General features: G+C 47.1%; 1 protein-coding gene across 1 annotated transcript; it reads left to right on the top strand.

The window, feature by feature from the left end:
* The first annotated feature begins 962 nt into the window (after positions 1 to 962).
* Positions 963 to 18,953, top strand: LOC105494957 (leucine rich adaptor protein 1). Its single transcript, XM_011764039.3, has 2 exons — positions 963 to 1,288; positions 18,387 to 18,953. The coding sequence occupies exons 1-2, from the start codon at positions 1,091 to 1,093 to the stop codon at positions 18,906 to 18,908; spliced, it is 720 nt and encodes a 239-aa protein (XP_011762341.1). The 5' UTR covers positions 963 to 1,090; the 3' UTR covers positions 18,909 to 18,953.
* The last annotated feature ends 310 nt before the right edge of the window (positions 18,954 to 19,263 follow it).

Here is a 19,263-nt window from a genome sequence, read left to right as displayed (position 1 = left end):
GAACCATCTTCTGTAACCTTGTTATCAAAGTGTGGTCCCTTATTACTTGAAGCGTGGACCAGCAGCATGGCCATGACCTGGGAGCTTATTAGAAATGCAGGATCTTGGCGGGGCCCAGTGGCTCACACCTGTAATCCCAGTACTTTGGGAAGCCGAGACAGGCAGATCACTTGAGGTCTGGAGTTCAAGACCAGCCTGGCCAACATGGTGAAACCCCGTCTCTACTAAAAATACAAAAATATTAGCTGGGCGTGGCGGTGCATGCCTGTAATCCCAGCTACTCAGGAGGCAGAGGCAGGAGAATCGCTGGAACCGGGGAAGGCAGTGGTTTGCAGTGAGCCGAGATCGTGCCACTGCACTCCATCCTGGGCAACAGAGCAAGACTCTGTCTCAAAAAAAAAAAAAAAAAAAAAAAAAAAAAGGCAGGATCTCAGGCCCCACCCCGATTTACAAAATCAGAACTGCATTTTAATACGATCCGCAGATAATTCATATGCACAGTCAAGTTTAAGGAGGAGGATCTTGCTTGTAAGCTCAATGTGGACCTCTTCAGCTTCAATACTGGTTGCCCCTTTCTACTCCGTTAGTCTGAATTCTAGCCCCTGGGGTGTTGTGTGTGTGTCTGACTAAAATCCAGCCATCGTTTTAGACCCAATTCCTCTGCTCCAGGAAGACTTCCAAGCCTTCTGTAGCTCTCTGTTACCACTGTTCCTTAAACTCCCACATCTCTGACTGAAGCTGCTTAGACTTCATTCTGCAAACATGTATTGGGCGCCTGCTGTGTGCCTGGCTGGATTCAGTGCCAGGGTGGGGCGAAGGCGCTGAGGTCTCCGAGTGCTCTTTCAGGTCCAACTCCAGAACCGCCCAGCCCCACGCAATCCAGGGCCGGAGGTTATGTGCGCAGCACTCGAATATACCCACGGACAGTGCTGCGCGGCTTTTCTGAGTGTTACGGCACCCTCCTGCCGCCCGCGCGGCGCTCGGGCGGGGACCCACCGGTTTTGCTCCGCTTTAGCAGCGGCGAAGGGAGGACCCCCGCGAGCCGGTCCCTGGCGTCCGGTTGCCCAGCCCTTTTCAGGCTTGGGCCCGCATGGAGGGAACCGTGGAGTCCCAGACGCCTGACCTGCGGGATGTGGAGGGTAAGGTGGGCAGGAAGACCCCTGAAGGGCTGCTCCGTGGGCTGCGAGGCGAGTGTGACCTAGGAACCTCTGGCGCCCTGCTGCTCCCAGGGACGCCTAGCACCGGCCACGACTTGGGGGACAAGATCATGGCGCTGAAGATGGAGCTGGTGAGTGCAGACTCCATGGGCCAAGGGGACGAGTCCCCAGTTTAGGGCCAGGAGGGACGAACTCATGCTCTCAGAGTTAAGCTGGAGAGGAGGTAGTTAAAACTCTCCACCTAACTGCTCAGAATCCCTCCCAGATCAATCCGTAAACGCTGGGGTGGAGATGGAGTGACATCCATTAATTGTCCCCCAAGAGTGAGTGGGGGTGTTGATAGGTCCTGAGGAATTGGGGTGGGAGCCGTGGGTTTTGGAAGTTATTCCTGCCAAATAATTGGGAGGAGAGAGATGAGGACTGGGAAGTACTGAGAACCCAACGAGCACAAATTCCCCCCGCCCGTATGGGCCACCTATTCCCCCTCAGTCCCCGTTGTAAGGCAACCGGTTTTTTCTCCTTCTGCTAACCGGGAAAGGGTTTAGTTCCTGTGAGGCCCGCAGTGTTCAGCACAGAAAAGATGTGGGTAAAGGGGGCCTATCTGCTGTAAACTGTCTGGACCAGGGGCACTGAAAACCCTCTCCATTTCCTCTACATACCCCAGCCCTACTTAAAATAATGGAAAGTTCCTAGACCCATAGCAGGAACAGAGAGTAACAGCACCATTGGTGCTGATTCCCTCACCTCAGACTCAGTCTCCTCCCACCCAATCTCCCAGGTAAACTGGATATTTGGATCTCATCTGCACATTCTTGGGGAGAAGAGGAAACAGCAACCTTCCCCTTTCTCTGTTGCTGCTGGTCTAGATTCAGAGCCAAAAGGGCAGCCAAGGCCCTGGCAGGTTCCTCAGGGCCCTGATTCCGGTGAAGTGGGTGATTTACACCTGCCACTACTTTGCAGCCAGTTCTGGGGAACTGAGGAATTGCTATCAGCTTCCTGGCTTACAACCAGGAGCCCACAGTGAATATGTCAGCTAATAAGTCTTTCTGGACCCCCACTGTGTGCGCAGCCTGTGCCAAGCTGGTCTGTGAAGGAGCAGGGGAAGGAAGTCATGGGGGCTCTTAGACCAGCCAGGGCTCTAATGCCTGAGCTGAGAGACTGGGAAGAGAGTCTGGTGGGTGGAGCAGCCAGGAAAGGCCCTCTGGGAGAAGGACTTGAATGCCAAGTGTGCACTTGGCCTTGAAGGTTGGAGGTGAGTGCCAAATTCTCCAGAGCAAGGCTGTGACTGTCCCCACCTAAACAGGGGTTTGCCTTTGTCTCGCTGTACAAACTTTAGCTCAAGGCCTAGTAAGAGCCTACCTAGGCCGGGCGCGGTGGCTCAAGCCTGTAATCCCAGCACTTTGGGAGGCCGAGGCGGGTGGATCACGAGGTCAGGAGATCGAGACTATCCTGGCTAACATGGTGAAACCCCGTCTCTACTAAAAATACAAAAAACTAGCCGGGCGTGGTGGCGGGCGCCTGTAGTCTCAGCTACTTGGGAGGCTGAGGCGGGAGAATGGCGTGAACCCGGGAGGCGGAGCTTGCAGTGAGCCGAGATCACGCCACTGCACTCCAGCCTGGGAGACACAGCGAGACTCCGTCTCAAAAAAAAAAAAAAAAAAAAGAGCCTACCTAGACTGTCTAGTTGCTTTGAAAACTAACTTTCACCCAGCACATGTGCCAGGCAGCTTGCTGAGCACTTTACTTGATACTCTCTTCATCTCCACAGTAACCATGTTAAGTAAGTGATATTTTATAGATGAAGAAACTGAGGCACAGGGTGGGCATGGTGGCTCACGCCTGTAATCCCAGCACTTTGGGAGGCTGAGGCAGGCAGATCACTTGAGCCCAGGAGTTTGAGACCAGCCTGGGCAACAAAGCAAGACTCTGTCTCTGCAAAAATTAGATGGGTGTTGTGGTGCATGCCTGTAGTCCCAGCTACTCTGGAGGCAGAGGCAGGGGGATCACTTGAGCCCAGGAAGAGGAGGTTGCAGTGAGCTGAAATCGCACCACTGCACTCCAGACTGGGTGACAGAGCTCAGAGCTAGACCCTGTCTCAAAAAAAGAGAGGGAAGGAGGGAAGGAAGGGAAGAAGGGAGGAAGGGAGGGAGGGAGGATAAAAGAAAAGAGAAAAGAAAACTGAGGCACAGGGAGTTTAATAACTGCCCAAGATCACACAAAAAGCACGGCCATGATTTGAACCCAGATCATCTGACTGCACTTTGCATGTTTACCTTTGAGACCTGCTTTGTGCCAGATAGTCTAAACACATTTTATGTCATTGAAATGAGAAAACTGGTCATCATTTCTCCCATCTTACAGATAAAACATGCTTGCAGATTCTGAACTCACATAGGGAGTCAGTGGAAGAGCCACGCCTAGTCTCTCTGGCTCTCTTTTCTGCCTTGGTGGAAACGATCTGTAAACTTTAAGGGGCTGCATTTAACTTTTGATTTTGTCTCTCTGTATTCTTGACCCTGCTTGCCTGGGGCCTGAGGCTGCCCGAGAAAGGGCACAAGGGAGGGAGCCTTCTGGGGCCAGAACGAGGAGAGATCCCCATCCTATTTTTCTCCCTCCTCAGGACAGGATGTTATTAATATTAATCTCTTCCTGTGCTCTGCCCTGCCTACTGGGTTGCACCCAGGAAGGACAAGCAGTGGGGCAAGGGGTTTCCCTTGGGGCTAATGAAGGCAGGACTGGTTCAAGCCCTCTAAGGACTGTCCTTCAATTGTTCCTCTCCCAGCTTTCCTTGCACAAAGCGGGGAGGCCTACCCTTGAGGCCAAGGTCAGTCCGCCTCTAGGCCTCATCCCTCCTGCTTTCTTCCTCTACCCACCATTCAAAGGTTGAGTGAACAAGCCAGACTGGGATATGTGGGAATGGGAAACAGTGGCAACCTCTTCTTAGTTCTCCCACCCAAAGAACTGTTGCTATGACAACCCACCTCCACAGAGGCAGTTTGAGAAGAAGCTTTAGGCGAGGAAGAAGGCACAGGTTCAAGTCTTGGCTCTGCTTCTGAAACGTTTTGTGGTCTTGAGCAGTACTCTCTCTCTCTCCTGGCCTCAGTTTTTCTTCCTCTTGGTGGAGGGAGTAGAGGGAGATGGGGACTGTGGAACCAGATGATCGTAAGAACCTTTGTAGTAACAATATTCTGATAGTCCCTGCTCTAGGAACTCCAACTAGGATTTCCAGGCTTTTACCCCAGGGCCTGATTTGGATTGAGCAATGAGGAAACCATACAGAACCCCAGCGCTGGGCAGAGTCTGATATGTAGATGTTAAGGAGACGAGTAGGGAGCCTGAATCTCCTTGGAAAGGGAATTGGGTTTGGAGTTGCCTCGAGGCTGCCTCTCTCCTGAGCTGTTTATCCTATACTCTATTTTCTTCAAGAGATGGTGTGAAAAGAGTGTTTCTTTTTCTGGCAAGAAAGCCTTGCTTTCTTCTATTCTGGGAGTGATGCTGTCACAGTCAGGGAATCCCACTGTCACAGGATTATAGAATCTGCTCTCAGATTCATTTCCCAGCAACACAGTACAACCCAGACCCCTGAATCCTGGGAACCATCAAAGGGGTCAAGGATAGTAAAGGCAAGAGAATCACAGAACTGAATGTGACCTCCTTAGCCCTAGGCCGAGCACCAGAAATGGATTGAGCAGGATCTGCTCTCAGGGAGCTCACAGTCTGGTTAGGGAAGGAGAGAGACAGAAGAACATTTCTAGTACAGGATGATAAGAGATGGTAGAACCCAGGAAGGGCCTCCTGGAAGAGTCTTGACGGTAGAGTGATGCGGTTGGGTTTGTGCTCTGGAAAGGCGACTTCAGACTCGAAGGAGGCATAGGCCGTTTCCTCTGCTTGACATGCTTCTCTCTACCTCTTTGTCTGGCTGAGTCCTTTTTTTTTTTTTTTTTTTTTTTGACACAGGGTTTCACTCCCATCATCCAGGCTGGAATGCAGTGGCACAATGTCGGTTCACTGCAACCTCTGCCTTCCAAGCTCAAGCAATTCTCCTGCCTCAACCTCCTGAGTAGCTGGGACTATGGGCATGTGCCACCACACCCAGCTAACTTTTGTATTTTTAGTAGAGACGGGATTTTGCCATGTTGGCCAGGCTACTTTCGAAGCCCTGACCTCAAGTGATTTCTGCCTCAGCCGCCCAAAGTGCTGGGATTACAGGTGTGAGCCACTGCGCCCATCCTAGCTGAGTCCTTCTTAACCTTCAGTTTTTGGCTCATGTCCCTTATCCCAGGAAGCATTTCCTGACCCGGTTAGGTTATGGCCCTCTAGGTGTCTACAGTCCTATGTGTAGCAGTTGTTTCCCCTAGCATTTGCCACACTGAACTTTTCATTTTAAAATTATTTATTTATTTGTTTGGTTTGACATGGAGTTTCATTCTTGGCGTCCAGGCTGGAGTGCAATGGCGTGATCTCGGCTCACTGCAACTTCCGCCTCCTGGGTTCAAGTGAGTCTCCTGCCTCAGCCTCCCGAGTGGCTGGGATTACAGGCACCTGCCTACCTAATTTTTGTATTTTTAGTAGAGATGGGGTTAGACCATGTTGGCCAGGCTGGTCTTGAACTCCTGACCTCAAGTGATCCACCTGCCTCGGCCTCCCAAAGTGCTGGGATTACAGGTGTGAGCCACCACGCCAGCCTTATTTATTTTTATGTTTATTATTATTTTTTTTTTGATCCAGAGTCTTGCTCTGTCGCCCAGGCTGGCATACAGTGGTGTGATCTCAGCTCACTGCAAGCTCCGCCTCCTAGGTTCACGCCATTCTCCTGCCTCAGCCTCCTGAGTAGCTGGGACTACAGGTGCCCGCCACCACACCTGGCTAATTTTTTGTGTTTTTAGTAGAGATGGGGTTTCACCCTGTTAGCCAGGATGATCTCGATCTCCTGACCTCGTGATCCGCCCGCCTCAGCCTCCCAAAGTGCTGGGATTACAGGCGTGAGCCACCGTGCCCAGCCCTTATTTATTTTTTTAATAGAGACAGGATCTTCCTATGTTGCCCAGACCAGTCTCAAACTCCTGACCTCAAGCAGTCCATTTGTGTCAGCCTCCCAAAGTGCTGGGATTGCAGGCTGAGCCAGAATGCCCAACCAACCACATTGAATTTTAAGTGCTTGCTTCGTTGTCTTATCTTACCCACTAGATTACGAACCCTCTGAAGGTAAGAAATGATGCCTTTTCTTTCTTCATCGAACATAGTGCCACACCTATAAAAAACAATAAATATTGGTTCCATAACAGAATGGATTAATTCCATCTCCAGGAAGGGCAAGGAAGACTTCCTCTAGGAGGTGGCATTTGTGCTGGGGCTTGAAGAATGAATAAAATCAGTGGGAATTCCAGTTCAAGATACCAGATTGAGGGCTGGGCACGGTGGCTCATGCCTGTAATCCCAGCACTTTGGGAGGCTGAGGCAGGCAGATCACCTGAGGTCAGGAGTTTGAGACCAGCCTGACCAACATGGTGAAACCCCATATTAAAACCTCATACTAAAAATACAAAAATTTGCTGGGTGTGGTGGCGTGCCTATAATCCTAGCTACTTGGGAAGCTGAGGCAGGAAAATCGCTTGATCCCTGGAGGCAGAGGTTGAAGTGAGCCAAGATCGTGCCACTGCACTCCAGCCTGGACAACTGTGCAAAACTCTATCTTGAAAAGAAAAAAATAAATAAATAAAATAAATAAAAGGCACGAAGCCCTTTTGACAATGAGAATAAGAGACAAGGTAATAGGAACAAAATTTTGGAAGCTGAAATGCAGAAGGAAGAGTGGTAACTAACTCAGACCTAAAAAATGCTCAGTCCCAAGCCAGCAGTGGAGAAAACTGAAAAGCAACACTTTTTTTTCTTTTTTTGGGGGGGAGGGGATAGAGTTTTGCTCTTGTTGCCCAGGCTGGAGTGCAATGGCATGATCTTGGCTCACCGCAACCTCCACCTCCTAGATTCAAGCAATTCTCCTGCCTCAGCCTCCCGAGTAGCTGGAATTACGGGCATGTGACACCATGCCCAGCTAATTTTGTATTTTTCGTAGAGATGAGGTTTCTCCATGTTGGTCAGGCTAGTCTTGAACTCCCAACCTCAGGTGATTCATCTGCCTCAGCCTCTGAAAGTGCTGGGATTACAGACATGAGCCACTGCACCCTGCCAAAGCAACACATTTTATACTGAAAAACCCTTAAAGGTCTTAGGGGTTGGAAGCACTAGGTATTTCTGGAACTGGGGGCACAACTGGGGCTGAAAACAAAAGGGCTTGTTGAATGTTTAAAAGTCATATTCTAGGCCGGGCGCGGTGGCGCAAGCCTGTAATCCCAGCACTTTGGGAGGCCGAGACGGGTGGATCACGAGGTCAGGAGATCGAGACCATCCTGGTTAACACGGTGAAACCCCGTCTCTACTAAAAATACAAAAAACTAGCCGGGCGAGGTGGCGGGCGCCTATAGTCCCAGCTACTCAGGAGGCTGAGGCAGGAGAATGGCGGGAACCCGGGAGGCGGAGCTTGCAGTGAGCTGAGATCCGGCCACTGCACTCCAGCCTGGGCGACAGAGCGAGACTCCGTCTCAAAAAAAAAAAAAAAAAAAAAAAAGTCATATTCTAAGATCCCCTCCCTAACTGTGCAACCAGGTGCCAGCTACTTCTTTGTCTAGCAGAAGACTGGAGATGTAAGTTTTGTTGTTGTTGTTTTCTTTTCTTTTTTTCTTTTTCTTTCTTTTTTTTTTTTTTTGAGATGGAGTCTCGCTCTGCTGCCCAGGCTAGAGTGCAGTGGCGCAATCTCAGCTCACTGCAGCCTCAGCCTCCTGAGTAGCTGGGATTACATGCATCCTCCACCACACAGCTAATTTTTGTATTTTTAGTAGAGACGGGGTTTTGCCATGTTGGCCAGACTGGTCTTGAACTCCTGACTTCAGGTAACCCACCTGCCTCAGCCTCCCAAAGTGCTGGGATTACAGGCATGAGCCACTGCGCCCAGCTGTAGATGTAAATTTTGGAAAGAAGAAGGAAGGGAGGGATGGAGGGAGGCAGAAAGGAAGGAAAGGAGGGAGAGGAAAACAGCAGGACAAGTGTTTTTAGTATGAGGAGCTTTGTTTAATGTATTTAGTTTGGTCATGGACTAGGACAGTTGTTTTCACTGTTCATATATTTGTCTCCAGGATGAAATAATTGAAGATAATCTCCTTTATCAGGTTATTAATAGTCTGTACAGTCTGTGATATCTCAGTTATTTATGTTCATCTCCCCTTATTGAGACTGCAAGCTTCTATTAAGCAGGGACAATTTCTCCATTATCTTGTAATTGTTAGCAAATCCATGTACCCAATAGTCATTTGTTTAATTGAATTAGAGTTGTGATATTCTTACAAAAAACACAATTTCAGGTATAAATTTTGTTGTATGCTTTTGCCATAGTGTTTAGAAAACCCTAAACTGTGTGGTTTTTTTCACTTAATACGACACAACAATAATCATTAATAAAGAAGACCCCAAAATATGTGAGGATTTCTTCCCACCAGCACGCAAGCAATCAGATCTGCAGCAGACACCAGCTGGGTGTCTACTTATTTAATTTCAACTCTGTCTACCTGGAGACAGTGTCACATCTCACAGGTTGAGGGCTCAGTCCCCAAGACTGTCCCCCTCTTCAGACACTAGTCGTTAAGTCTAGGCCTCCTGACCTTCTGACCGACCAGCTTCAAATTGGGGTTCCTATGACTCCCTCCTTGGGTTTGATTGATTTGCTGGAGTGGCTCACAGAACTCAAGGAAACACATTTACTGGTTTATTATAAGGATATTACAAAGGATATAGATGAAGAGATGCATGGGGCAAGGCATACGGGAAGCGGTGCAGAACTTCTGTGCTCTCGCTGGGTGCACCACCCTCCAGAAACCTCCATCTGTTCAGCTACTTGGAAGCTCCCTGAATCCTGTCCTTGGGGACCTTTTTTTATTTTTTGAGACAAGGTCTGGTTCTGTTGCCCAGGCTGGAGTACAATGGCACAATCACGGCTCACTACAGCCTATACTTCTCTGGTTCAATCAATCCTCCCACTTCAGCCTCCTAAGTAGCTAGGACTGCAGGTGTGCAATACCACACTCAGCTAATTTTTTTTGTTTGTTTTTTGGTAGAGACAGGGTTTCCCTATGTTGCCCAGGCTGGTCTCGAACTCCTGGGATCAAGCGATCCTCCCACCTCAGTCCCCTAGAGTGTTGGGATTATAGGCTTAAGCCACTGTGCCTGGTCCTTTGGGCCTTTTAAAGAGACTTTATTGGTTGTCCACGATTGAAACATGGACAACCATATCAAAATGTAATTGGACAAAAAGAGTCTGATCTAAATCCAGCAAAGCCTGTCTGTTTAGATTCTTATTGGCCTCTCTCTGTGGCATTCCTTCCTCCAGGGTGTGAGTCAGGACCCTCTCTGGAATGGGGGTCTTATGACCCACAATCAGATTGGAGTTCTACTCTGGGAAGGTGAGAGGAGAGCAGGAGAAGGTCAGAAAGAGACTCTGTTTCCTGAAGCCTACTTCTGAGTGCCCCAGCATTATAACAAAAACTGTAACAATGGCTGTGGGACTCATGAGCCAGAAACTGAATGAAAACCTGAACACACACACACACACACACACACACACACACACACACATCACATGTAGTAAATAAGTCGACCATAGTAATATGTAGAGCCAAATAGCCTACCATGTATTGATTTACAGTATTATACTTGTCAGATGGTATGCTATTCATGTTAATATGTTCCTTCGATGTCTCATGACATACCTTTAGAGAGTACCTCATATTATAATAAAGAAATGAAGGTTTAAAGAAATAAATTTTAGGCTTGGTGCAGTGGCTCACACCTGTAATCCCAGCACTTTGGGAGGCCGAGGCGGGCGGATCATGAGGTCAGGAGATCGAGACTGTGCTAGCTAACACGGTGAAACCCTGTTTCTACGAAAAATACAAAAAATTAGCCGGGCGTGGCGGTGGGTGCCTGTAGTCCCAGCTACTCGGGAGGCTGAGGCAGGAGAATGGCGTGAACCTAGGAGGCGGAGCTTGCCGTGAGCCAAGAGGGCGCCACTGCATTCCAGCCTGGGCAACAGAGCAAGACTCTGTCTCAAAAAATAAATAAATAGGCCAGGCGCGGTGGCTCACGCCTGTAATCCCAGCACTTTGGGAGGCCGAGACGGGCGGATCACGAGGTCAGGAGATCGAGACCATCCTGGCTAACACGGTGAAACCCCGTCTCTACTAAAAAATACAAAAAACTAGCCGGGCGAGGTGGCGGGCGCCTATAGTCCCAGCTACTCGGGAGGCTGAGGCAGGAGAATGGCGTGAACCCGGGAGGCGGAGCTTGCAGTGAGCTGAGATCCGGCCACTGCACTCCAGCCTGGGCGACAGAGCGAGACTCCGTCTCAAAAAAAAAAAATAAAAAAAATAAAAATAAATAAATAAATAAATAAATAAAATAAATGAATAAATAAATTTTTATTTCATATGGCTCATTAATGGCAAAACTGGAACTCAAATCTAGGTCCATTTAATTCCAGTGCCTAATTTTCTCAATGTACGAATATATATGTATATATTTTTTGAGACGGAGTCTTGTTCTGTTGCCTGTGCTGGAGTGCAGTGGCGTGACCTTGGCTCACCACAGCCTCTGTCTCCTGGGTTCAAGCGATTCTCCTGCCTCAGCCTCCTGAGTAGGCTTCAGGCGTGCACCACAATAGCCAATTTTTGTATTTTTATTAGAGACAGGGTTTCACCGTGTTGGCCAGGCTGGTCTCAAATTCCTGACCTCAGGTGATACACCGGCCTCGACCTCCCAAAGTGTTGGGGTTACAGGAGTGAGCTACTGCGCCGGGCCTCAATGTACAAATATTAATACTTGGTTTTACTCTGGTTTATCATAGATGTGAATAAAGCAGTTATTTCCTGAATAATTCAATAAACATTTTTCAAATACAAAGAAATATTTATTGTGTGTGTGTGACCTGCGGGATCTGACCTGTATATGTAAATACACATACACACATAATGATGTTTTGGTCAATGTCAGACCACATATAAAATATAAACATCCATGTAAATTTTTTTTTTTTGAGTCAGAGTCTCGCTCTGTCACCCAAGCTGGAGTACAGTGGCGCCATCTCAGCTCACTGTAACCTCTGCCTCCCGGGTTCAAGTGATTCTCCTGACTCAGCCTCCTGAGTAGCTGGGATTACAGGCGAGAGCCACCATGCCCGGCTAATTTTTAAAATTTTTTTCTTTTTTTTTTGAGACGGAGTCTTGCTCCATCGCCCAGGCTGGAGTGCAGTGGCACAATCCCAGCTCACTGCAAGCTCCGCCTCCCGAATTCACACCATTCTCCTGCCTCAGCCTCCTGAGTAGCTAGGACTACAGGTGCCTGCCACTACGCCCGGCTAAATTTTTTTTTTGTAATTTTTTTTTTTTTTTTTTTTTTTTTTTTTGAGACGGAGTCTCGCTGTGTCTCCCAGGCTGGAGTGCAGTGGCGTGATCTCGGCTCACTGCAAGCTCCGCCTCCCAGGTTCACGCCATTCTCCCGCCTCAGCCTCCCAAGTAGCTGAGACTACAGGCGCCCGCCACCACGCCCGGCTAGTTTTTTTTTTTTTTGTATTTTTAGTAGAGACGGGGTTTCACCATGTTAGCCAGGATAGTCTCGATCTCCTGACCTCGTGATCCACCCGCCCCGGCCTCCCAAAGTGCTGGGATTACAGGCTTGAGCCACCGCACCCGGCCTTTTTTGTAATTTTTAGTAGAGACGGGGTATCACCGTGTTAGCCAGGATGGTCTCAATCTCCTGATCTCTAGTGATCTGTCCTCCTCTGCTTCCCAAAGTGCTGGGATTACCATATAAACATTTTGATCAATGATAGACTACATATGTCAAATAAACATTTATCATGTGTGTGTATATATGCACATATATGTATAAAACATTTATTGTGTGTGTATATAAGTGTGTACACACATATATACACATATTTATATGATGTTTCAGTCAATGATGAACAGCATATGCCATAGTGATTTCATAAGATTATAATGCAGCACATACACAAATATGATATATGGCACTTGATATTGGCATAGCATATCAAGTAGGGATTGATGCTCAGTAATTGTGCTGGGACATTTTGTTTTCCATATTTTAAAAAGTATATAAATTTTTAAAAATATCTAGTTTGTGCATTTACACTCTCATGTTTGCACAGCAGTAAAACCTCCTAATGGTGCATTTCTCTAAGCATATCTCCGTTGTTAAGTGACGAATCACTTTATATATATATAGAATAGAACAGAAGGTCTGTAGATTAAAAGACACTGAGCATAGTTGAAGACAAGAGGGACTAAATAAAAATATACTAAATATGGCCAGGCACAATGGCTTACGCCTGTAATCACAGCACTTTGGGAGGCTGAGGTGAGGAGTTCGAGCCCAGGAGTTTGAGGCTACACTGAGCTATGATCACGCCACTGCACTCCAGCCTGGACAACCTAGAGAGACTTTGTCTCTACAAAAACTTTTAAAAGTACTAAATATCATGAAATACCTCTCCAAGCCTTTACCCCTACTTGACTCCTAAGATACTGGCAGCCTTGCTTACATTATACTCTCTAGAGTGGTATAATATGGGGAATATGATTAACTCAAGAGAAAATAAAAAAAGATACAGATTTTAGACCTACAATTAAACAGCCCAATCAGATCATCCTGTAGTGAGGCTCAGATTTGGCAAGCTTCATACATACACGGTTTCTAGTCATTGCAGAGATCCACTCTGAAGTGTGAGCAGCAGTTAAAGATCATAGACATCTGACTCTCTATATAGACCTAAATAAATAGGAAAAGGCAACTTGAGGCCAGGCATGGTGGCTCAGGCCTGCAATCCCAATACTTTGGAAGGCCGAGGCGGGCTGATCACTTAAGACCAGAAGTTTGAGACCGGCCTGACCAACATGGTGAAACCCCATCTCTACTGAAAATACAAAAATTAGCTGGTCATGGTAGTGGGCACCTGTAATCCCAGCTATTCAGGAGGTTGAGGCACGAGAATTGCTTGAACCCAGGAGGTAGAGGTTGCAGTGAGCCGAGATTGTGCCACTGCACTCCAGCCTGGGTGACAGAATGAGACTCTGTCTCAAAAAGAAAAAAAAAGGAAAAGAAAAAGCGACTTGAATGAAATGGAGATAATACAGAGAGATACGAACTTGTAAAAATCATTAAGCATATCCTTAAAGAGATAAAAGATAATATTGTAGCCATGAACAAAAACAAGAAGCTGTAAAAAAGGAAAACATTCAAAGAAGTAGAAACAACACTTCGAAATAAACACATCATGGTGGGGAAAAGAAAAAAGAAAAACTGAAGAGTTGATAATAGGCCAGATGTGGTGCCTCATTCGTGTAATCCCAGCACTTGGGAGGCTGAGGTGGCGGATCACCTGAGGTCAGGAGATCAATAGCAGCCTGACCAACATGGTGAAACCCCATCTCTACTAAAAATACAAAAATCAGCCAGATGTGGTGGCGGACACCTGTAATTCCAGTTACTTGGGAGCCTGAGTCACGAGAATCGCTTGAACCTGGGAGGCAGAGGCTGCAGTGAGCCAAGATATGCATCATTGCACTCCAGTCTGGGTGACAAGAGTGAGACTCTGTCTCAAAAAAAAAAAAAAAAAAAAAAAAGAGGAGTTGATAAAGTTGAAATATTTCAGAAACTAGAGCAAATACAGAAAGAGATGTGGCCGGGTGCGGTGGCTCACGCCTGTAATCCCAGCACTTTGTGAGGCCGAGGCAGGTGGATCACGAGGTCAGGAGATTGAGATCATCCTGGCTAACACGGTGAAACCCCGTCTCTACTAAAAATACAAAAAATTAGCTGGGCGCGATGGCTGGCGCCTGTAGTCCCAGCTACTTGGGAGGCTGAGGCAGGAGAATGGCGTGAAACCCGGGAGGCAGAGCTTGCAGTGAGCCATGATGGTGCCACTGCACTCCAGCCTGGGAGACAGAGCGAAACTCTGTCTAAAAAAAAAAAAAAAAAAAAAAAAAAAATAGAGGATTAGTTCAGGACACCCTCTATCCAAGTAATAGGATTCCCAGAAAGAACAGAAAAATACTGGAGGATAATCATCAAAGAAATAATTTTTTAAAATCTCCCAGAACTGAAGGACGTCAGTTTCCAGATTGAAAAGGCCCATCAAGTGGCTAACTCAATAGATGAAAAGAACCCACACCATGGCAAATTGCTGTAAAAACACAACCCTGGGAACAAAGAGAAGATCCTAAGAGCTTCCTGCAAGAATGGGAAAAGGGTCACATACAAAGAAGCAGGGATTGGAATGGCATTAGATTTTTAAAGGCTAACATTGAACATTGAAAGACATGGAGGCTGGGTGCCATGGCACATGCCTATAATCCCAACACTCTGGGAGGCTGAGGTGGGCAGATCCCTTGAGCTCAGGAGTTTGAGACCAGCCTGGGCAATATAGTGAGACCCCATCTACAAAAAAAAAAATTAAAAAATTAGCCAGGTATAGGTACGTGCCTGTAGTCCAGCTACTCAGGAGGCTGAGGCAGGAGGGTTGCTTGAGCCCAGGGGATCAAGGCTGTAGTGAGCCATGATTGTGCCACTGCACTCCAGCCTGGGCTACAGAGTAAGACCCTGTCTCAAAAATAAATAAGACAATGGAGCAATGCCTTAACTCCTGAGGAAGAATTATTTTCAACCTGGAATTCTATATCCAGCCAAAGTATCAACAGTGTGAGGAAAGATTAATAACTTTTTAAAAATAATTTCAACTTTTACTTTATTTTATTTGAGAGAAATCTTATTCTGTCACCCAGGCTGGGTGACATCATGGATCACTGCAGCCTTGACCCCCTAGTCTCAAGCAATCCTCTCACCTCAGCCTCCCAAGTAGCTGGGTCTACAGGCACGTACCACCATACCTGACTAATTTTTAAATTTTTTGTAGAGACAGTGTCTCTCTCTGTTACCTAGGCTGGTCTCAAACTCCTAGACTCAAGTGATCCTCCTGTCTTGGCCTCCCCAAGTGCTGGAATTACAGGCAAGAGGCACCATGCCCAGCCCAACTTTTATTTTAGATTCGGAGGCGGGTTCCTGCTCAGGTTTGTTACATGGGTATATCACATGATATTGAGATTTGGGATACTGTTGAACCCATCACCCAGGAAGTGATTATAGTACCCACAATTAATTTTTCAATCCTTGCCCCCACCTCTCTCCCTCCTCCAATAGTCCCCAGTGTCTATCGTTAACCATATTTATGTTCGTGTACCCAATGTTTAGCTCCCATTTATAAGTTAGAACATGGAGTATTTGATTTTCTGCTCCTGCATTAATTCACTTATGATTATAGCCTCCAGTTGCATACATATTGCTGCAAAGGGCATGATTTCATTATTTCTTATGGGTGTGTAATAACATTTTAAAACATGCACAGCTTCAGTAAATTTACCTCTTATGCCAACTTTCTCAGGATGCTACTAGAGGGAGAGAACCATTCATCCAAATGAAGGAGTAAATGAAAAAAGAAGATATGGAATCTAAGAAACAAGGGATCCAGCTAAGGAAAGAGGCAAAGGAATTCCCAAGATAATAATGAAGGGAGATCCCTGGAGGGCAATTTTGCAGCAATGACAGATAGAAGCAGAGCAGAGGGCTCCTTAAGAGATGCCTCTCAGAAGATAGAATAGATAGAACATGTGATGCGTTCGAAAGCCTGCATAGGGAAATTGAGACAATTGAGGGAGTGTTTGAGGTTGACTTACTGATAACTACATAGCAAACTAGGCAATATAATAATAATAATTGTAAGGATAAAATGTCGTAAGAAATAAACAGTAACTATAGTAAACTACATGGCTTAGCTGTGAAGAGCATTTCCAAATCCTAATAAACACTGAGTAATTTTATTACCTATTAGGAGGATGGAAGATGGAAAGGGTATCTGTATGGCAGGGGAGTGGGGAGTGGGATGAAAGTTAAATCCTGGCTGGGCGTGGTGGCTCACACCTTGTAATCCCGGCACTTTGGGAGACCATGGTGGGCAGATTATTTGAGGTCAGGAGTTTGAGACCAGCCTGGCTAACATGGTGACACCCTTTCTCTACTAAAAATACAAAAATTAGCCAGGCGTGGTAGCTCATGCCTGTAATCCCAGCTACTCAGCAGGCTGAGGCAAGAGAATCGCTTGAACCCTGGAGGCGGAGGTTGCAGTGAGCTAAGATCGTGCCACTGCATTCCAGCCTGGGCAACAAGAGAGAAACTCTGTCTCAAAAAAGAAAAAAAAGAAAGTTAAATCCTTAATCTTACATAGTGTGGGAAATCAATAGAAAATGCCTAAAATTTAAATACCAAGAAATAGCAATATAAGCATGTTATATGGAGATTAGGAGGTAAATACCAAAATAAACAGCTAAATAAATAATTATAGTTGTTTCTGGGAAGTAGGACCAGGATGGGAGAACTATTCATGTTCATAATCTTGTGGAACTGTTTGCCTCTTTAATCTCTGTGCATCTGTTACTTTGATTAGAAATAAAACTGGGCTGGATGTGGTGGCTCACACCTATAATCCCAGCACTTTGGGATACTGAGGTGGAAGAATTGCTTTGAGCCTAGGAGTTTGAGACCAACCTGGGCAACAAGGTGAGACCTTGTCTCCACAAAAAGTAAAATTAGCCAGGTGTGGTGCACGCCTGTGGTCTCAGCTCCTTGAGACTGAGGTGGGAGAATCGCTTGAGACCAGGAGATGGAGGCTATAGTGAGCCCTGATTGTACCACTGCACTCTAGCCTGAGTGACAGAATAAGACCCTGTCTCAAAAAAATAATAATAAAAGTAAAACTAAATAAAACTAGTTTTAAAAAGTCATTTGTGGCAGCACCTTGGGTTCACAGAGCAGAATGCTAGAGGCGAAGCTATAGAGATGGGCAAGAGCCACGTGTTTCAGGCTTTTGAATGCCAGCTGCTAAGATGTTTAGATTTCATTCTCTAAGAGCAGGGCAGAGTTCCCTGCTATTGTAGATGTTAGGATTTGGCACTCTCTAAGGGCAGTGCAATGCCCATAAAGGCTCTTGAACAGGGAGAGACAGGTTCAGACTTGTGCTTAGGGAAGGTAACAGTGCATCTGAGCTGGAACGGACCCTTGAGATTACCCTGTAAGTCAAATTTACTTCCAGTACAGACAGGTAGACTGGTGTGTACAGGGGAGAAGGCCTGAATGCCCGGCCAGTGGGATTCTGATCATTCTAAGCTCTGGCCAACCCTTTCCCCTCTCGGCGGCTGCTACCAATGCCCTGAAGAGACTAGGGAACCAGGTTACCTCTCTTTATTCCCCAGCTCCTGCCTCCTTTTGGCCCAATCTACTTCCTGATTAACACCCTATCTGGCTATTCTTTGTTTCTATGTCTTTCTGGTGAATCTGAGCAGGCTCAATAGTCAGTACCCTGTGGCTGGGCATGGTGGCTTATGCTTATAATCCCAGCAGTTTGGGAGGCTGAGGCAGGCAAATCACGTAAGGTCAAGAGTTTGAGACCAGCCTGACCAACATGGTGAAATCCGTCTCTACTAAAAACACAAAATTAGCTGGGCATGGTGGTGCATGCCTGTAATCCCAGCTAACTGGGAGGCTGAGGCAGGAGAATCGCTTGAACCCAGGAGGCGGAGGTTGCAGTGAGTTGAGATCATGCCATTGCACTCCATCCTGGACAACAAGAGCGAAACTCCATCTCAAAAAAAAAAAAAAAAAAAAAGAAAAAGAAAGGTACCCTAAATATGAAGTTCAAAGCTTAGTAGAACTGGATTTTAATACTTAACATTTACTGAGACCTTCCTCTGTGCTAGGTACTGTGCTGAATACTTAATAGACAGCATTTCAGAATCCTCACAGCTACCCTGTGAGGTAAGTGATTTAATCCTGTTTTGCAAAGAGTCTGAGGCTCAAAGAAGATATGGCTAATCAGTGGTAGAGCTGAAATGTTAGGCAGCAGTCTGTCTGCTTCTGAAGCCCACACTGCAAGCCGTTATAATTCCATCCGTCTTAAAGTGAAACGTAGTTGGCTGAACCACAAGGTAGTGGCCTGTAGAAATGCTGGGGAAACCCACGCCCCAGAACTGGTACTAATTCCTTCTCCCACTCCCCCAGGCTTACCTGCGAGCCATCGATGTGAAGATCCTGCAGCAGCTGATGACCTTGAATGAGGGCATCGAAGCAGTGCGCTGGCTGTTAGAGGAGCGGGGCACGTTGACCAGTCATTGCAGCAGCCTCACCAGCAGTCAATATAGCCTGACAGGCGGGAGCCCAGGCCGCTCAAGGCGAGGCAGCTGGGACAGCCTGCCAGACACCAGCACCACAGACCGGCTGGACAGTGTCTCTATTGGCAGCTACCTGGACACAGTGGCCCCCAGCGAGCTGGATGAACAGGGCCCACCTGGGGTTCCACGTTCCGAGATGGACTGGGCAAAAGTTATAGCTGGTGGAGAGAGGGCCAGGACTGAGGTGGATGCGACAGCCACCAGGCTAGGGAGCTTGAGGGCTGTGTGGAAGCCCCCAGGGGAGAGGCTTCAAGGTGGACCACCTGAGTCACCAGAGGATGAGAGTGCCAAGCTGGGCTTCGAGGCCCACTGGTTCTGGGAGCAGTGCCAGGATGATGTGACCTTCTTGTAACAACTTTTCCACCCTTTTGTAATCCTGTGGCTCTTTTATCCGTTAGCTGTGGTCTCCCCTAAAATTGATTCTCCCTCAGTCTGAGACTAGGAAGAGGCTGCACTGAAATCAGTTACCATAGAAACCTGGCTCATTTCTCTGGTCCCTAGGGAGTCTCTGCCTTTATCCGTCAATTATTGGGTCCCTAGAGCTAGCTTGCTTGCTCTTTCTTTCTTTCTTCCTTTCTTCTTTCTTTTTTTTTTTCTTTTTTTGGGACAGGGTCTTATGCTGTCACCCAAGCTGGAGAGCAGTGGCATGATCACAGCTCACTGCAGCCTTGACCTCCTGGGCTCAAGCAATCCTCCTATCTCAGCCT

Source organism: Macaca nemestrina, chromosome 1, assembly GCF_043159975.1.
Source record: "Macaca nemestrina isolate mMacNem1 chromosome 1, mMacNem.hap1, whole genome shotgun sequence".
NCBI lineage: Eukaryota > Metazoa > Chordata > Mammalia > Primates > Cercopithecidae > Macaca > Macaca nemestrina.
Note: the sequence above shows the minus strand (reverse complement) of the source record. Positions and strands in the feature narration are given on the sequence as shown.

Bases quoted from the DNA above. Each gene is read 5' to 3' on its own strand.
- LOC105494957 (XM_011764039.3), top strand. From the start codon at position 1,091: ATGGAGGGAACCGTGGAGTCCCAGACGCCTGACCTGCGGGATGTGGAG. The intron at 1,289-18,386 runs GTGAGTGCAGAC...CCACTCCCCCAG, and splicing joins TGGCGCTGAAGATGGAGCTG to GCTTACCTGCGAGCCATCGA.